The sequence below is a fragment of the Pecten maximus genome, chromosome 5 (genome assembly GCF_902652985.1).
Source record: "Pecten maximus chromosome 5, xPecMax1.1, whole genome shotgun sequence".
In the NCBI taxonomy this organism is placed as follows: domain Eukaryota; kingdom Metazoa; phylum Mollusca; class Bivalvia; order Pectinida; family Pectinidae; genus Pecten; species Pecten maximus.
The window spans coordinates 28,920,252-28,941,869 of NC_047019.1; the positions used below are offsets into that span (position 1 = coordinate 28,920,252).

Consider the following 21,618-nt stretch of genomic DNA (forward strand, 5'->3'; position numbering starts at 1 on the left):
TACATACAGACTGACTACATACAGTCTACACACAGACTGTTTACATACAGACTGACTACATACAGTCTACATACAGACTGACTACATACAGTCTACACACAGACAGACTACATACAGTCTACACACAGACTGACTACATACAGTCTACACACAGACTGTCTACATACAGTCTACACACAGACTGACTACATACAGTCTACACACAGACTGTCTACATACAGTCTACACACAGACAGTCTACATACAGTCTACACACAGACTGACTACATACAGTCTACACACAGACTGTCTACATACAGTCTACACACAGACTGTCTACAAACAGTCTACACACAGACTGTCTACATACAGTCTACACACAGACTCTACATACAGTCTACACACAGACTCTACATACAGTCTACACAGACTGTCTACATACAGTCTACACACAGACTGTCTACATACAGTCTACACACAGACTGTCTACATACAGTCTACACACAGACTGTCTACATACAGTCTACACACAGACTGTCTACATACAGTCTACACACAGACTGTCTACATACAGTCTACATACAGTCTACACACAGACTGTCTACATACAGTCTACACACAGACTGTCTACATACAGTCTACACACAGACTGTCTACATACAGTCTACATACAGACTGACTACATACAGTCTACACACAGACTGACTACATACAGTCTACATACAGACTGACTACATACAGTCTACATACAGACTGACTACATACAGTTTACACACAGACTGTCTACATACAGTCTACAGTCTGTCTACATACAGTCTACATACAGACTGTCTACATACAGTCTACAGACAGACTGACTACATACAGTTTACACACAGACTGACTACATACAGTCTACAGACAGACTGACTACATACAGTCTACAGTCTGTCTACATACAGTCTACATACAGACTGTCTACATACAGTCTACAGACAGACTGACTACATACAGTCTACATACAGACTGTCTACATACAGTCTACATACAGACTGTCTACATACAGTCTACAGACAGACTGACTACATACAGTCTACATACAGACTGTCTACATACAGTCTACAGACAGACTGACTACATACAGTCTACACACAGACTGACTACATACAGTCTACACACAGACTGTCTACATACAGCCTACAGACAGACTGACTACATACAGTCTACACACAGACTGTCTACAAACAGTATACACACAGACTACATACAGTCTACATACAGACTGACTACATACAGTTTACACACAGCCTGACTAAATACAGTCTACACACAGACTTTCTACATACAGTCTACACACAGACTGACTACATACAGTCTACATACAGACTGACTACATACAGTCTACACACAGACTGTCTACATACAGACTACATACAGACTGTCTACATACAGTCTACACACAGACTGTCTACATACAGTCTACACACAGACTGTCTACACACAGCCTGACTACATACAGTCTACATACAGCCTGACTACATACAGTCTACACACAGCCTGACTACATACAGTCTACACAGCCTGACTAAATACAGTCTACACACAGACTGACTACATACAGACTGACTACATACAGTCTACATACAGCCTGACTAAATACAGTCTACACACAGACTGTCTACACACAGCCTGACTACATACAGTCTACACAGCCTGACTAAATACAGTCTACACACAGACTGACTACATACAGACTGACTACATACAGTCTACATACAGCCTGACTAAATACAGTCTACACACAGACTGACTACATACAGTCTACATACAGCCTGACTAAATACAGTCTACACACAGACTGACTACATACAGACTGACTACATACAGTCTACATACAGCCTGACTAAATACAGTCTACACACAGACTGACTACATACAGTCTACACACAGACTGACTACATACAGTCTACACACAGCCTGACTACATACAGTCTACACAGCCTGACTAAATACAGTCTACACACAGACTGACTACATACAGACTGTCTACATACAGTCTACACAGACTGTCTACATACAGTCTACACACAGACTGTCTACATACAGTCTACATACAGTCTACACACAGACTGACTACATACAGTCTACATACAGTATACACACAGACTGTCTACATACAGTCTACACACAGACTGACTACATACAGTCTACACACAGACTGACTACATACAGTCTACACACAGACTGTCTATATACAGTCTACATACAGACTGACTACATACAGTCTACACACAGACTGACTACATACAGTCTACATACAGACTGACTACATACAGTCTACATACAGACTGACTACATACAGTCTACACACAGACTGACTACATACAGTTTACACACAGACTGTCTACATACAGTCTACATACAGTCTACACACAGACTGTCTACACACAGACTGTCAACATACAGTCTACACACAGACTGTCTACATACAGTCTACATACAGACTGTCTACATACAGTCTACATACAGTCTACAGACAGACTGTCTACATACAGACTGTCTACATACAGTCTACACACAGACTGTCTACACACAGTCTGTCTACATACAGTCTACACACAGACTGTCTACATACAGTCTACACACAGACTCTACATACAGTCTACACACAGACTGTCTACATACAGTCTACACACAGACTGTCTACATACAGTCTACACACAGACTGTCTACATACAGTCTACACAGACTGTCTACATACAGTCTACACACAGACTCTACATACAGTCTACATACAGACTGTCTACATACAGTCTACACACAGACTGTCTACATACAGTCTACATACAGACTGTCTACATACAGTCTACACACAGACTGTCTACATACAGTCTACACACAGACTGTCTACATACAGTCTACACACAGACTGTCTACATACAGTCTACACACAGACTGTCTACATACAGTCTACATACAGACTGACTACATACAGTCTACACACAGACTGTCTACATACAGTCTACACACAGACTGTCTACATACAGACTGTCTACATACAGTCTACACACAGACTGACTACATACAGTCTACATACAGACTGTCTACATACAGACTGTCTACATACAGTCTACACAGACTGTCTACACACAGTCTGTCTACATACAGTCTACACACAGACTGTCTACATACAGACTGTCTACATACAGTCTACACACAGACTGTCTACACACAGTCTGTCTACATACAGTCTACACACAGACTGTCTACATACAGTCTACACACAGACTCTACATACAGTCTACACACAGACTACATACAGTCTACACACAGACTGACTACATACAGTCTACACACATATAGTCTACACACAGACTGTCTACATACAGTCTACACACAGACTCTACATACAGTCTACACACAGACTACATACAGTCTACACACAGACTGACTACATACAGTCTACACACATATAGTCTACACACAGACTGTCTACATACAGTCTACACAGACTGACTACATACAGTCTACACACAGACAGTCTACATACAGTCTACCATCAGACTGACTACATACAGTCTAATACAGTCTACAAACAGATTTTTTTTTTCAGAGAAAAACCCTCTCTTGCAATTTGGTTTAACAGCTTTATTTAGTGACTTGCTCATGTATTTATTGTAAAACGGCACATCTTGTTAATTAGTCTTGATGGAAATTCACTATTCTTGAGATGAAATAGTGAAAATAAACAAATAGAAACAAATTGACAGCAGAACTGTTACACTATTCCCAGCATTCCTTTTAAGGTGTGTTTTAAGAGTTGTATTTTATCAAAAATTTACTAAAAGAAATGAAATTATTAAAACTTTATTTTATTTTCGCAGGTGTGACAAGGCTAAAGATTACATAGAGGTGCATGATGGTCTAGATCGTACACATCCCACGATTCGCCAGTACTGTGGGACGGGAGGAGTTGAGAGTCGCGTAGTCACATCAAAAGGACCATTCATGTTTGTCATCTTCTCATCAAACGACTTCAACCATCAAAAGGGCTTCGTAGCATCGTATGATTTCATCTCCAAACATACCACACTACCATACACAACATCTCCTTATCAAGGTAAGACTTCCTGTTGATATTGTCATCAAGGTAAGACTTCCTGTTGATATTGTCACCATTGTACAGTAAACCTACCACACTACCATACACAACATCTCCTTATCAAGGTAAGACTTCCTGTTGATATTGTCACCATTGTACAGTGAAACCTTGTTATACTGCCATCATTGTACAGTAAACCTTGTTATACTGCCACCATTGTACAGTAAACCTTGTTATACTACCACCATTGTACAGTAAACATTGTTATACTGCCACCATTGTACAGTAAAACCTTGTTATACTGCCATCATTGTACAGTAAATCTTGTTATACTGCCACCATTGTACAGTAAACCTTGTTATACTGCCATCATTGTACAGTAAAATCTTGTTATACTGCCACCATTGTACAGTAAAACCTTGTTATACTGCCACCATTGTACAGTTAAGCCTTGTTATACTGCCACCATTGTACAGTTAAGCCTTGTTATACTGCCACCATTGTACAGTTAAGCCTTGTTATACTGCCACCATTGTACAGTTAAGCCTTGTTATACTGCCACCATTGTACAGTTAAGCCTTGTTATACTGCCACCATTGTACAGTTAAGCCTTGTTATACTGCCATCATTGTACAGTTAAGCCTTGTTATACTGCCACCATTGTACAGTTAAGCCTTGTTATACTGCCACCATTGTACAGTTAAGCCTTGTTATACTGCCATCATTGTACAGTTAAGCCTTGTTATACTGCCACCATTGTACAGTAAAACCTTGTTATACTGCCACCATTGTACAGTAAACCTTGTTATACTGCCACCATTGTACAGTAAACCTTGTTATACTGCCACCATTGTACAGTAAAACCTTGTTATACTGCCACCATTGTACAGTAAAACCTTGTTATACTGCCACCATTGTACAGTAACACATTGTTATACTGCCACCATTGTACAATAAACCTTGTTATACTGCCATCGTTGTACAGTAAACCTTGTTATACTGCCATCATTGTACAGTAAAACCTTGTTATACTGCCACCATTGTACAGTAAACCTTGTTATACTGCCACCATTGTACAGTAAACCTTGTTATACTGCCACCATTGTACAGTAAAACCTTGTTATACTGCCACCATTGTACAGTAAAACCTTGTTATACTGCCACCATTGTACAGTAACACATTGTTATACTGCCACCATTGTACAATAAACCTTGTTATACTGCCATCGTTGTACAGTAAACCTTGTTATACTGCCATCATTGTACAGTAAAACCTTGTTATACTGCCATCATTGTACAGTAAATCTTGTTATACTGCCACCATTGTACAGTAAACCTTGTTATACTGCCATCATTGTACAGTTAAGCCTTGTTATACTGCCACCATTGTACAGTTAAGCCTTGTTATACTGCCACCATTGTACAGTTAAGCCTTGTTATACTGCCATCATTGTACAGTTAAGCCTTGTTATACTGCCACCATTGTACAGTAAAACCTTGTTATACTGCCACCATTGTACAGTAAACCTTGTTATACTGCCACCATTGTACAGTAAACCTTGTTATACTGCCACCATTGTACAGTAAAACCTTGTTATATTGCCACCATTGTACAGTAAAACCTTGTTATACTGCCACCATTGTACAGTAACACATTGTTATACTGCCACCATTGTACAATAAACCTTGTTATACTGCCATCGTTGTACAGTAAACCTTGTTATACTGCCATCATTGTACAGTAAAACCTTGTTATATTGCCACCATTGTACAGTAAAACCTTGTTATACTGCCACCATTGTACAGTAACACATTGTTATACTGCCACCATTGTACAATAAACCTTGTTATACTGCCACCATTGTACAGTTAAGCCTTGTTATACTGACACCATTGTACAGTAAAACCATGTTATACTGAAACCATTGTACAGTAAAACCTTGTAATTTTGACAAATAAGGGTATTCATGTAATTTTGACAAATAAGGGTATTCATGTAATTTTGACAAATAAGGGTATTTATGTCATTTTACAAATAGGGGTATTCATGTAATTTTGACAAATAAGGGTATTATGTAATTTTATCAAATAGGGGTATTCAAGTAATGCAGGCTGGAATATAAGTAAGGTGTTAATGCAGGGTTGCCAACCTGTGAGACTTTTTTACGACGTCACGGCATCACGGCGTTTTATTATTTGATTAAATATTGTAGAAAAAATATCAGACATTAACAGATATTTAAGCCATTTATTTAATATATCTTCTTGCTTTGAAATCTCCTCCTTTGGAGCAAGCTGATAGTCAATAATTTCCTCCTCAAGTGAATCCTTCTATCCTTGGTGACATTATATGTAATCTAGCTGCCAGTTATAGAACTTAAAGAATTAAAGTTTCCAATAGTTTTTGTAAGTTGATTATTAATAGTTTTATTCAATAGTTTTAGGGTTAAGATTATAAAATGTTTCGAAGCAATGGATAACTGTTCTATTTATATCATGTAGGCGTTTGAGTGAGTCCTAAGTATTTGCTGGCGTCGACTTGTTGCAGTGTGTGGTCGTGTAGTTTGTAGTTATATGTTGTTTTGGTGCGCTTGTTTGAGGTGGATATGATGTTGCATTTGTTTGGGTGAAATTTCATGAGCCAGTCTTGTTCCCACTGTCCTGCTGCGTTTATGTCTTGTTGTAATTTGTGTGTGTCGTCTATGTTCTGGATTGTCTTGTAGATGATGCTATCGTCGGCGAAGAGTCTGAGGGTGCTGTGTTTGATGTAGTCTGGTAGGTCGTTGATGTATATGAGGAAAAGTATGGGGCCCAAGCAGGTTCCTTGAGGTACTCCTGAAGGTACTATAATCTGTCAAGAGTTTAATTTTTAGCTGTGGTACTGGTAATTATATAAACCTTTGCCTGTAAAACAAACTCAATGCCAACTGACAAAATGTGGCGTTTTAAATCACATACTGCGCTTGATCTGATCGAAAACTTGGCTTTAAACAACTTGCAATAGGCATGCTACTTTACTTTACGAAAACACGTTTAGAAAACCAATCGTGATTTTTTTCCCTCATGGCGATTCTTTGAACTTGGCGACCTTAGCCTTAGTGGACCAGATATCGATATTTTTCCTTTTAGGCGACGGCATATTTCACAAAATATCAAAGGGATTGTTCAGTTATAAACTGAGAATTTGAATATTACTCACTATTTTTGTAGGCCTAAGCTTAGTTATCGCGTTTAGAAGTCAACTCTCCGAACGTGCTTCCGTCGCTACCGACCGGATGTGAAGCGCGACGCCTGGTGTAATCTTTACAAAAACTGTAAGAGTTATTCCCCTTTGAACAGTCCCAAGCTAAAGTTGCCGATTTCATGGCTTCGCGTGAGGCGACTTGAGAAAACTTAATCAATGTGTGAGATTTGTACCTCACGTTACGTGAGGATTGCTTCAACGTGAGAAGGGACATTTTAGGGACGTTTTTACGTGAGTTTTTCGTCTCACGTGCGTGAGTTGGCAACCCTGTTAATGTGTTATATGTAGCATGTATTAATTCATAAAGTAGAAGTGAAGATTTTCCTTGGGGGAGATAACTCGAAAGCAAACTGAAAAAACAACTTACAAAAGAACAATGAAATAAAACAAATGGTACAACTAGAGTTATGGTGTTTTCAAGCTACGTTCATTTACAGCTAGACATGAACGTTTCTTACCGCCTTGGAAAACATGAGGAAATGTACGTGGTGTATATAGGTAGTCAAGTACGGAAACATATAATCTTGGTTAATTGGATTCTTGTAGCTGTATTAACATTTCTGTGGATACGTTATTCCTTGTTTAGGGATTTACAACTCCCTGGCAATGTCTCCAGGTCTCTTTAAATCAGATGTTCTACGACTATTAGCTTAAAATTGATTCCCATCTAAATCAAAGCCAATACGGAATTACCCCAGTGGGTTTTATGTAAATCTTGACTTGATGAAATACTTTCAAACTAAGTAAATTATCTGTACATTCTGATCCAGTTTGCATAGGTCTTATTAGGAAACTTTAAATCCAGGTCTTTTGAATCCCCAGTGGCCACTCATCATTAGCTGTTTCATTTATTTTTGAATGACAAAATGTTATATCACATTTCTATTTAAGACTTTTTTTCTATCAATTTTTGTGGGTTTTTTTGTTGTTTTTTTCAGCTTTAGTTTAGATTAAACTTATTTTTCTATCAACTGAAACAATCTGTGTTAAGGGAAAAAAAAATATGGATTTTCTTCTAACTCTTTATCTAAGAAAAACAAAAATTCTGATTTACAATGTGAAAGATCTGCTTAACCAATACTAATTACTGTAGTCTGAATACAGGTATACATCTACTCAAAAATCTGGTCTACATTTCAACAACAAATTCCTAAACTTTAAAAAAAAACTCCCATGAGAAAGCAGTTAAGGAATTCCCTTAAGTTGAGATATCATGATGTAAAACTATTAGAAATAAGTGATGTGGAGCCAAGTCTGTATCCTAGCAACGGAGGGATCCTAGAATCCCTACCTTATATAACTCATGTTAATGAATAAATGACTTGCTTTAACACAAAATTCTGTTATAGTATTTCTCTTAATATGGTCTATAATGATGGCTCTTAGAATATTCAAACAAAAGATCCATATAAAGTCACGCTAATGTTCAGGTCTGTCAAAGTTATACCTGTTTGTAAAATAATAAAAAAGGGTCATAGATTGTGTGGCGTCATCCTAACAAAAACCATTTTTAACTTCAAAATAAATAAATAATTTCCCATCAAAACTGGCATAACTCAAAATTCGAACTGTCAAAATATACATTCATTGGTGTACGTCGAAAATTCGTTTTTCAGATTATTGGCTCCCTTTGTGCCCTGAATAACATGCATTATATATATAACCAATAATTTTACTACAAAACAACGCTAAAGTGCATAGCCACCCTCTGCAGTATCATGAAACGACAGCCATATCCCATTATAGGTGTCAAGTCAAGACAGCATAATGCTGATACATATTGTGTAGGGTTTCTTTTTTTTCTTTTATTTTTTACATTTTATTATCATCATTATTATTATGTTATTTTTTTAGTTTCGTAGATTATTAACCACTGTCAGAGTTATGTAATCCGGTTTTTTCTGAAGAACACATTTTCTGATTAAATATTCATGTTTGGGGAATGTTTGACACACGCTTGCCTTTGCCTAAAATTGGTATATAATGTACATATATGGACGTGCATTACCGGTAGCTTGTGTACACTGTAATTACCAAGCCGCATTGCAGGGGATCGAATGTTTGACTGGTAGGGTATTAAAAAAGGTTAGATTATATCAGTCGTATTTATGGTTGAAGAATGTCTATCAATGAAACGAAATCAAATTAGAGAACAATGTGTGGTAGTTTAAAACTATATACACCCCTTGGGGTCCTGTAAGTGTGGAAGGCGTTAGTACATAATGTTAAGTTTCTGTAAAAGTCTTGCTGTAAATTCGTAAGAAGTCCCCTAACAGAACTAAGGACATCACTAAAGGTTTTTGTATTCCATTCATCTGTCAGTCCATCAATCTTAGTTCCCTTGTCTGAAGATAATATCTCCTGTAAAACTGTCACCTACATTTCCTAAATCTGGCATGTGTTAATACTGGAAATGTTAGTACTAGAAATGTTAGTACTAGAAATGTTAGTACTGGAAATGTTACTGAAAATGTTAGTTCTGTGTCTGAGTCCTGTGTTGTTGTAATAATATGTCTCTGGCTCCATGATACACAGAGTTATAGCCCTTGGTAATAATATAATTTAAGTTACATGTTAGTTCTGGGTCCATTATTCTATCATACATGTATATTAGTTACATGTTAGTTCTGGGTCCATTATTCTATCATACATGTATATTAGTTACATGTTAGTTCTGGGTCCATTATTCTATCATACATGTATATTAGTTACATGTTAGTTCTGGGTCCATTATTCTGTCAAACATGTATATTAGTAACATGTTAGTTCTGGGTCCATTATTCTATCATACATGTATATTAGTTACATGTTAGTTCTGGGTCCATTATTCTGTCAAACATGTATATTAGTAACATGTTAGTTCTGGGTCCATTATTCTATCATACATGTATATTAGTTACATGTTAGTTCTGGGTCCATTATTCTGTCAAACATGTATATTAGTAACATGTTAGTTCTGGGTCCATTATTCTATCATACATGTATATTAGTTACATGTTAGTTCTGGGTCCATTATTCTGTCATACATGTATATTAGTTACACGTTAGTTCTGGGTCCATTATTCTATCATACATGTATATTAGTTACATGTTAGTTCTGGGTCCATTATTCTATCATACATGTATATTAGTTACATGTTAGTTCTGGGTCCATTATTCTATCATACATACATGTATATTAGTTACATGTTAGTTCTGGGTCCATTATTCTGTCATACATGTATATTAGTTACATGTTAGTTCTGGGTCCATTATTCTATCATACATGTATATTAGTTACATGTTAGTTCTGGGTCCATTATTTTATCATACATGTATATAAGTTACATGTTAGTTCTGGGCCCATTATTCTATCATACAAACATGTATATTAGTTACATGTTAGTTCTGGGTCCATTATTCTGTCATACATGTATATTAGTTACATGTTAGTTCTGGGTCCATTATTCTATCATACATGTATATTAGTTACATGTTAGTTCTGGGTCCATTATTCTATCATACATGTATATTAGTTACACGTTAGTTCTGGGTCCATTATTCTATCATACATGTATATTAGTTACATGTTAGTTCTGGGTCCATTATTCTATCATACATGTATATTAGTTACATGTTAGTTCTGGGTCCATTATTCTATCATACATGTATATTAGTTACACGTTAGTTCTGGGTCCATTATTCTATCATACATGTATATTAGTTACACGTTAGTTCTGGGTCCATTATTCTGTCATACATGTATATTAGTTACACGTTAGTTCTGGGTCCATTATTCTATCATACATGTATATTAGTTACACGTTAGTTCTGGGTCCATTATTCCATCATACATGTATATTAGTTACATGTCAGTTCTGGGTCCATTATTCTATCATACATACATGTATATAAGTTACACGTTAGTTCTGGGTCCATTATTCTATCATACATGTATATTAGTTACACGTTAGTTCTGGGTCCATTATTCCATCATACATGTATATAAGTTACATGTCAGTTCTGGGTCCATTATTCTATCATACATGTATATTAGTTACATGGTAGTTCTGGGTCCATTATTCTATCATACATACATGTATATAAGTTACATGTCAGTTCTGGGTCCATTATTCTATCATACATGTATATAAGTTACATGTCAGTTCTGGGTCCATTATTCTATCATACATGTATATTAGTTACACGTTAGTTCTGGGTCCATTATTCCATCATACATGTATATAAGTTACATGTCAGTTCTGGGTCCATTATTCTATCATACATGTATATTAGTTACATGGTAGTTCTGGGTCCATTATTCTATCATACATACATGTATATAAGTTACATGTCAGTTCTGGGTCCATTATTCTATCATACATGTATATAAGTTACATGTCAGTTCTGGGTCCATTATTCTGTCATACATGTATATTAGTTACACGTTAGTTCTGGGTCCATTATTCTATCATACATGTATATTAGTTACACGTTAGTTCTGGGTCCATTATTCTATCATACATGTATATTAGTTACATGGTAGTTCTGGGTCCATTATTCTATCATACATGTATATTAGTTACACGTTAGTTCTAGATCTGGGTCCATTATTCTATCATACATGTATATTAGTTACATGTTAGTTCTGGGTCCATTATTCTGTCATATATGTATATTAGTTACACGTTAGTTCTGGGTCCATTATTCTATCATACATGTATATAAGGTACATGTTAGTTCTGGGTCCATTATTCTATCATACATGTATATTAGTTACACGTTAGTTCTGGGTCCATTATTCTATCATACATGTATATTAGTTACACGTTAGTTCTAGATCTGGGTCCATTATTCTATCATACATGTATATTAGTTACATGTTAGTTCTGGGTCCATTATTCTGTCATACATGTATATTAGTTACATGTTAGTTCTGGGTCCATTATTCTTTCATACATGTATATTAGTTACATGTTAGTTCTGGGTCCATTATTCTATCATACATGTATATTAGTTACATGTCAGTTCTGGGTCCATTACTCTATCATACATGTATATTAGTTACATGTTAGTTCTGGGTCCATTATTCTATCATACATGTATATTAGTTACACGTTAGTTCTGGGTCCATTATTCTATCATACATGTATATTAGTTACACGTTAGTTCTGGGTCCATTATTCTATCATACATGTATATTAGTTACATGTTAGTTCTGGGTCCATTATTCTATCATACATGTATATTAGTTACATGTTAGTTCTGGGTCCATTATTCTATCATACATGTATATTAGTTACACGTTAGTTCTGGGTCCATTATTCTATCATACATGTATATTAGTTACATGTTAGTTCTGGGTCCATTATTCTATCATACATGTATATTAGTTACACGTTAGTTCTGGGTCCATTATTCTGTCATACATGTATATTAGTTACATGTTAGTTCTGGATCCATTATTCTATCATACATGTATATTAGTTACATGTCAGTTCTGGGTCCATTATTCTATCATACATATAAGTTACACGTTAGTTCTGGGTCCATTATTCTATCATACATGTATATTAGTTACACGTTAGTTCTGGGTCCATTATTCTATCATACATGTATATTAGTTACACGTTAGTTCTGGGTCCATTATTCTATCATACATGTATATTAGTTACACGTTAGTTCTGGGTCCATTATTCTATCATACATGTATATTAGTTACATGTCAGTTCTTTGTCCAATATCCTTTCACAGAATACTATAAGAAACCATTCTCAATTTCCGTGCAGTTTTAACAATGATTAAATGTAACCATGGATATCAGTTTCTGTAATAGAATGGGTATATTGCCAAATACAACTGGTGATATTGTGTTTGTCTACCATGTATATTTTATTGATCTACAGAAGAAACTGTTAGGTGATTTACATCCCCTTTGTGATAGGGAAAGGTCTTTAAACTGTAAAAAGGCATCAGGTCAGAAGATTGGGTGTACTTATTACGAAGATCTGTACATATATAATACAGGGTAGAGATAAAAGAGCTGTTTTCAGGTTTCATGGGAAAACTAACTTTTTTGTGTCCGCACTAATCCAATTCCTCTGTTGTACCTTTACGACTGTTTTCGTTTTATTAAAGTGTTTTTTTATTTCTTTGAAAAAAATTCTGGAGGTGTTTGAATTGCCTAGAAGAAACTGCAATTCAATCCTTATTTTATAAGTACATATTGTGATTTGCTCAGATGTAATGGAACTTCATACAGAAAAAAAACTAGCTGTGACCTGATCATTACAAAATGGTTCAAGAGGATAGCTTAAGTGACTTGATTTATAACAGTTTCTGCCACTTGAGCACACAGGACCATTATAAGGAAACATCCTTTCAGAAAAATATGTTTACAAATATCGAAGGTCAGAGGTCACAATAGATAGAGAAGTTCTGGTAATTATAGGTAGCTTCGTGGTCAAGGCCTGGCAAGTCAATGTATGATACGGCAGAAACAGTGTGCATGGAATTCTGGTTGTTTTAAGTTAACATATTACGGCCAATATATAAACTAAAACTTTGACTGGCTCATGTTGGTATTTGTGGAGATAATATCCTTATTTTCAGTGATACATTTTTTAATTGTCTGAGTACCTTTATATAGGTTTGACAGGCGATGATGTAACATGACAGTTCAATACTCATACTTCATTTAAGAGACTCTAAAAAGGAGAATTTTTCTTTTTTGATCATTTGGTAGAGCCTTGGTCTTCTGAACAATTGGTCCCTGGTTCAATCCAGTGTCACTGTTAATTATTGGCATAATGACATCATTGATTCCTGGAATCCTTGGTCATTGATCCAAATCTATCACTAACTCCTCACTTACTGTGCTTGCAGGGGATTGTATTTCAGGTCTGAAGGTCAAGGGTCAGGGTCAGTATATAAAAGTTTGGTTTCCTTGAAACTGTCTCTTTATTTCATCCAGCACACATAGAAACCTGATATTTGACCTGCAGCATTCTTCAGGTGCTCGAATGACATTGACCTCAAATTCAAGGTCATGGGAATCAAATCTGCCCAAATATATCAAACTTAGGTGACCGTAAAGGCCCATGGGCCTCTTGTTATATCAAATCTAATGGTTTTTGGTTTTATTGATGAACTTAGGCATCTGATTTAGTAGACCCCTTTATAATTGTACTACAGTACTAATATATGGTTTGAGGGTTGCTGTGGGGGTTAACTATTATTTCCTGGAGTCAATCATGTTTCTGCCATGAAATGTACCTAGCTAATCTCAGGAACTACTCATGTGATTCTGATCACACTAGACTGTGTTTCGGGGGGGGGGGGGGGTCAAGTGGAAGCCTGTGGGGGCATTAATGTCTTTCAGACATTTTCTAGTTAGCTTTCAATATCGCAATATTTCTTTGTGAAAATATTGGTATGTTGCAATATACATTTCAATTGATTAACTCGCCCCCTAATGCTATTGTGAGGTATAGTGGTACAACGTAAGGTGAGCTTTGTATCGATGAAGAACTTACTGAAAAAGCATTTACCATTTGTTTATTTTGGTGTTTTAAACTTGTCTGAGACTCAATTTCTTCCCTTTGAAATTGAGACTTTATAGCCATGAGTTATTATGTGATGTTTATTGAATGGCATATTGATTCAACCATGCATTTGAAGAAGAAAAAAAAATTCATCCCCCCTCAAATTTTGACAGGAGTTTTATTGTACAGCTTCTACATCCATCAGCTAAGAGTAGGAATGGAAGTTCAAATGGGGTCTAACAATTAGGGACAATTATGGATTAAATTTCTAGTAATGATTTCTATTTTTTCTTCTTTTTTTTGTTTTTTTGTTTGTATGTTTATTACCCATTTTGGACTTTACGTTTTTGGGACGATTATTACCAAGTCCAATAACAATAAAATTTAGGATATCAAACAAAAAGTCATTACATAGAGGTATAGTGCTACCTCACTGAAATATACTGTCGAAGGCACCCGGTGGGACACTATACACCCAGTCACATTATACTGACAACAGGGGAACCAGTCACCCCATGCCTCAAAATGCTGAACTTGAAGCCATAACAGAAACTACCGTTGTTATAGATAGTGATCAGCCTGGTCAGTAAGAACCCTAAACATTTCTCACTAGTAAAGATTTCTTATCATTTTGTCTTATTTCTAACTTAACTTTCTGCGTCTTGAATTCTTTATATCTGGTAGGTGTACATTTTAAAGATTTGTGACTTGTGTTCTTGGAAAAAAGTAGTCCATCAAAGCTATATATAGTCTCGAAAAAGATTGTGATACATTCATTATATATGCAGCTTTATCGATGAATCTAATGGGGAATTCGTTGCAAGAGGTGTGTGTTATGGTGGGATTACGTGAAGGACTCGATGTCCCCAAGACTTGTTCCGACTGCGTGGAGACAAACCAAGGGGAAAAAACTACAAAACAGCCAACATAGATACTTGGTTGAGCAGGCTTTCACGTAGATTAGATAGAAGATCAGGTCTACCATGATAGACTGATCTGTCAGGCAAATGTAGATTTTGTAGATAGAGGAAAGTACCGAGTCCTTTCTGTAAACTAAAAAAACAAAAAAAAATAACAACATTAATCACAGACGCACACAAAACAGCTATGTTTGTTCCCGTAAGGGTTACGAACAGATTACTTACTTAGACACCTATACCACTACTTGAGACTACCACTCAGCCACACGTTTCCCGTTCGACAGCTTAACACAACTGAAGAGCTCTTATTGGTCATCATTAAAGAAACATTTCATCTCAAGAAATCTAGTCTCCAGGGATTGATTGGTTTTCCCTCTGCAAATTTTGCACGTTTATTCTCAATAACTTATTCCACGTTTATTCTCAATAACTTATTCCACGTTTATTCTCAATAACTTATTCCACGTTTATTCTCAATAACTTATTCCACATTTATTCTCAATAACTTATTCCACGTTCATGCAAGCATCTACAAAATCTTTAACATTTGGCTCGAATCTGTTTAAAATTTGTTTCCTTCTGACGTTTGAATGAGCTGGGATATTGGGAGAAATATGATTGTTTTTGCACAAGATCCATGTTGATGCCCAAGGGTGCAGTGAAGGTTTTAAGAAAGCGTTCTGTCGAAAAAATGTTTAGAGAACTTATTTTTTTTCAATATCATCGATCATATTCAAGGACAAACTATGCATGCAGGTGTCTGTTTTATCCGAGTCGATTATTCTGGTTCAAAGATGAATGTACCTCTTTGATAGTTGAAGTGCGTCTTTCGGAATGGATATTGTGGTGGAGGAAAGGGTGTTATATATAGTACATAATTCAGTATTACAGCTAATAATGATATTGTGGTGGAGGGAAGGGTGTGAAGTAGTACAATATAATTCAGTATTACAGCTAATATTGATATTGTGATGGAGGGAAGGGTGTGATGTAGTACGATATAATTCAGTATTACAGCTAATATTGATATTGTGGTGGAGGGAAGGGTGTGATGTAGTACGATATAATTCAGTATTACAGCTAATATTGATATTGTGGTGGAGGGAAAGGTATGATATGACATACAGACATCCATCAGAACCAGCATTTTTTTTTTCTTCTGTACTTGCTTGTATGTGTAATACAATGATAACATCATAATCCAATAGACTTAGGGTCAGGAAAACACAAGATATGACTTGTTGTAATGAAGCTTTATGAAGTTGAGGCTGATAAAAGATGGATGAGAAAAGAGACTTGTATATCAAAGTGGAAATATTCAATACTTCACATGCACTGCTCCCTCAGACACACTGTGGATGTCTAGAACAACACTGTAACCAGGCTAACACAACATCAACTGAGCATTTCAAATGAAGTTTAGAGATTTCATGTGAATATTCCTTTCTTTTTTGGTTGCCTGCAAAAAGCAGTTAACATATATGTATCACGATGTCTGCGTCGGCGTCGCCACCGACACTTAGTCCACAAAGAGGTTTCCAAATGATAACTCAAGTTTCCTTGGGCCAATCAAACTCAAATTTCACGATGATCTTTGTTATCAAAAGTGCTTGCTTAAAACTGCTTTTCAGTCCAAAGGTCGAAGGTCAAGATCAGTTACTAAAAATAGTTAAAAAAAATTCTTGTGATCACTTAAGGTTCTTTGGGCCCATCAAATTCAAATTCATGTAGTTTTTAGGTCACCTGAGACAAAGTCTCAAGTGACCTTTTCTAATCCCCTTTTGTCCGTCGCCGTGCCGTGTGCGTCGTCAGTTGTGCGTCCGTAAACAATTTACATATTCAACTTCTTCTCCAAAACCACTGAGCCAAATTCAATGAAATTTGGCAGGGAGCTTCTATGTCTAAATGTCAACTAAAATTGTGAATTATATGGTTCCCATCCCCCAGGGGCCTGATGGGCGGGGCCAAAAAAGGGTCAAATTGACTAAAACTTCAAAAATCTTCTTCTCTACTCTCAGATATGGTAGAATCAAATACTCTTCATAGATGGAAGGGTCTTAAGGTGCTTTACCAAAATTGTGAATTTCATGACCCTGGGGTCTCAAGTTTGCACCTGGGGAGGGGGTAAACTTTACTATAGTTTATAAAGGGAAAACTCATTTTTGACTATTATTTGTTGAATTTCTATTGGAATTCATTCTAACTTGGGTAACATTATCAGCTTGGGATGACATTTTGATGGTATGAACATGTTGGCCCTGACTGACCCCTAGGGGCTGGTGGGCGGGGCCAAAAAGGGTCAAATTAACTGAAATTTTAAAAATCTTCTTACAATTAACCCAAATAAGGTAGAATCAAATACTCTTCATAGATGAAAGGGTCTTAAGGTGCTTTACCATAATTGTGAATTTCCTGGCCGTGGGGTCTCGCATTTGCCCCATGGGAGGGGATAAACTTTACTATAGTTATAGGTAAATCACATTTTTGACTATCATTTGTTTTATTTATTTTGAAATCCATTCTAAATTTGTTAACATTATCAGCATGGGATGACTGTTTAATGGTATGCACATGTTGGCCCTGACTGATCCCTTAGACTGATGGGTCAGGCCAAAAAGTGTCAATTAAATTTTCTGAAATATTTCAAATCTCAGGTGACCGTTAAGGCCCATGGGCCTCTTGTTCCTTGCTGCAAGTGCTGGTATGGGATTATTTACTTACTGGTCAAAAGGTCAAAGGTCAAGGTCATTGTTACTATGAATAGAAAATCTGTTTCCCTTAAATAACCCTCTTAATCACCAAACTTTTTGCACAGGCAAAACATCCTGGCTTTCATAGAATTCTTGTCTTTCTTTCTACTTGCAATATTGACATGGTAAGCTTGTGAAAATGCTGTGTAGTTTCAGATATATATTGATAAAGTTTCAAATTGGTGATAGCATCACAGAGAAAACCAGTGTAAAACTAAAATTATGTCGGAGGGGGGTGGGGGGGGGGGGGGGGGTGCATATTGTGTTACCCATGCCGACCACATCCTGTCCCCATGCAATGTAATAAGCTAATTTCAGAAACTGTTGCTGCGATCCTCAGCAAACTGTGTTTTGGGGTGTCAAGTGGCAGCCGTTTTTCGGCAATATTTTGTTTAAAAATTGTTATTGGATTAAAAATGTAACTTTTGTAGCCATTGCGATATTGCATATATCTATTATAGAAATCATGGTAACACTGAGTGTCAATTTAAACTCGCACCTTTGAACATCTTTCTGCTTAGACCCAAACTCAATTTGACATTTGCTATATTTAGTCCCCCGCGCCCTCTGTGTGACCTTGTGGATACTCTGATTAAAACATCCCTTCTGATTTGATCAGAACGGTAATTGAGATACAATTTCCCCACTGGGCTAAAGTTTTAGCTGAAAATGGAAATGCAACTGATGATAGCTGGGTTCATTAGTGGATATAAAAAAATGACTAGAAAATGTAAATTTTAATTGCATGTCAAGACTTTAAAAAGTAACAATTGAAATGCTCTTTCTTTGAAAAATGAAAATAAGTCAATGTAGGCCATTTCCTGCTGAACTCAATATTGTTTAATTTTTTACAGCATTATTTGTTGATTTTGGGACAATTACTAAAATTTTACACAATTCTGACCTCTGTAATATTACTCTATAATGATTTTATCTGTACAGTATAACTACTGCTGTCCTCTGTAATGTTACTCTATAATGATTTTATCTGTACAGTATAACTACTGCTGTCCTGTGTAATATTACTCTATAATGACTTTATCTGTACAGTATAACTGCTGCTGTCCTCTGTAATGTTACTCTATAATGATTTTATCTGTACAGTATAACTACTGCTGTCCTGTGTAATATTACTCTATAATGATTTTATCTGTACAGTATAACTACTGCTGTCCTGTATAATGTTACTCTATAATGATTTTATCTGTACAGTATAACTACTGCTGTCCTGTGTAATGTTACTCTATAATGACTTTATCTGTACAGTATAACTACTGTTGTCCTCTGTAATGTTACTCTATAATGACTTTTTCTGTACAGTATAACTACTGTTGTCCTCTGTAATGTTACTCTATAATGACTTTATCTGTACAGCATAACTACTGCTGTCCTCTGTAATGTTACTCTATAATGATTTTATCTGTACAGTATAACTACTGCTGTCCTGTATAATGTTACTCTATAATGATTTTATCTGTACAGTATAACTACTGCTGTCCTCTGTAATATTACTCTATAATGACTTTATCTGTAGAGTATAACTACTGCTGTCCTGTATAATGTTACTCTTTGATGACTTTATCTGTACAGTATAACTACTGCTGTCCTCTGTAATATTACTCTATAATGATTTTATCTGTACAGTATAACTACTGATGTCCTATGTTATATTACTCTTTGATGACTTTATCTGTACAGTATAACTACTGATGTCCTCTGTAATGTTACTCTATACTGATTTTATCTGTACAGTATAACTACTGCTGTCCTCTGTAATATTACTCTATAATGACTTTGTCTGTATAGTATAACTACTGCTGTCCTGTGTACTATTACTCTATAATGATTTTATCTGTATACTATAACTACAGCTGTCCTCTGTTATGTTACTCTTTGATGACTTTATCTGTACAGTATAACTACTGCTGTCCTCTGTAATGTTACTCTATAATGATTTTATCTGTATAGTATAACTACCGCTGTCCTGTGTAATATTACTCTATAATGATTTTATCTGTACAGTATAACTACTGCTGTCCTCTGTAATGTACTCTATAATGACTTTATCTGTACAGTATAACTACTGCTGTCCTGTATAATGTTACTCTTTGATGACTTTATCTGTACAGTATAACTACTGCTGTCCTCTGTAATATTACTCTATAATGATTTTATCTGTACAGTATAACTACTGCTGTCCTATGTTATATTACTCTTTGATGACTTTATCTGTACAGTATAACTACTGATGTCCTCTGTAATGTTACTCTATAATGATTTTATCTGTATAGTATAACTACTGCTGTCCTCTGTAATGTAACTATATAATGATTTTATCTGTACAGTATAACTACTGCTGTCCTGTATAATGTTACTCTATAATGATTTTATCTGTACAGTATAACTACTGCTGCCCTCTGTAATATTACTCTATAATGATTTTATCTGTACAGTATAACTACTGATGTCCTCTGTAATATTACTCTATAATGATTTTATCTGTACAGTATAACTACTGCTGTCCTCTGTAATGTTACTCTATAATGATTTTATCTGTACAGTATAACTACTGCTGTCCTCTGTAATATTACTGTATAATGATTTTATCTGTATACTATAACTACAGCTGTCCTCTGTTATGTTACTCTTTGATGACTTTATCTGTACAGTATAACTACTGCTGTCCTCTGTAATGTTACTCTATAATGATTTTATCTGTATAGTATAACTACCGCTGTCCTGTGTAATATTACTCTATAATGATTTTATCTGTACAGTATAACTACTGTCCTGTGTAATGTTACTCTATAATGATTTTATCTGTATAGTATAACTACTGCTGTCCTCTGTAATGTTACTATTTGATGACTTTATCTGTACAGTATAACTACTGCTGTCCTGTGTAATGTTACTCTATAATGACTTTATCTGTATAGTATAACTACTGCTGTCCTCTGTAATGTTACTATTTGATGACTTTATCTGTACAGTATAACTACTGCTGTCCTCTGTAATGTTACTCTATAATGACTTTATCTGTACAGTATAACTACTGCTGTCCTGTATAATGTTACTCTTTGATGACTTTATCTGTACAGTATAACTACTGCTGTCCTGTATA

At 35.7% G+C, this 21,618-nt stretch overlaps 1 protein-coding gene across 1 annotated transcript in view; it reads left to right on the forward strand.

Annotated features, from left to right (window-relative positions):
* Positions 1-21,618, forward strand: part of LOC117328394 (neuropilin-1-like) — a 73,854-nt gene that overhangs the window by 22,569 nt on the left and 29,667 nt on the right. The window contains exons 3-4 of the mRNA XM_033885923.1: positions 3,843-4,078; positions 6,784-6,835. Of these exons, the coding sequence (XP_033741814.1) occupies positions 3,843-4,078; positions 6,784-6,835 (288 nt within the window). The remainder of the gene's footprint in view (positions 1-3,842; positions 4,079-6,783; positions 6,836-21,618) is intronic.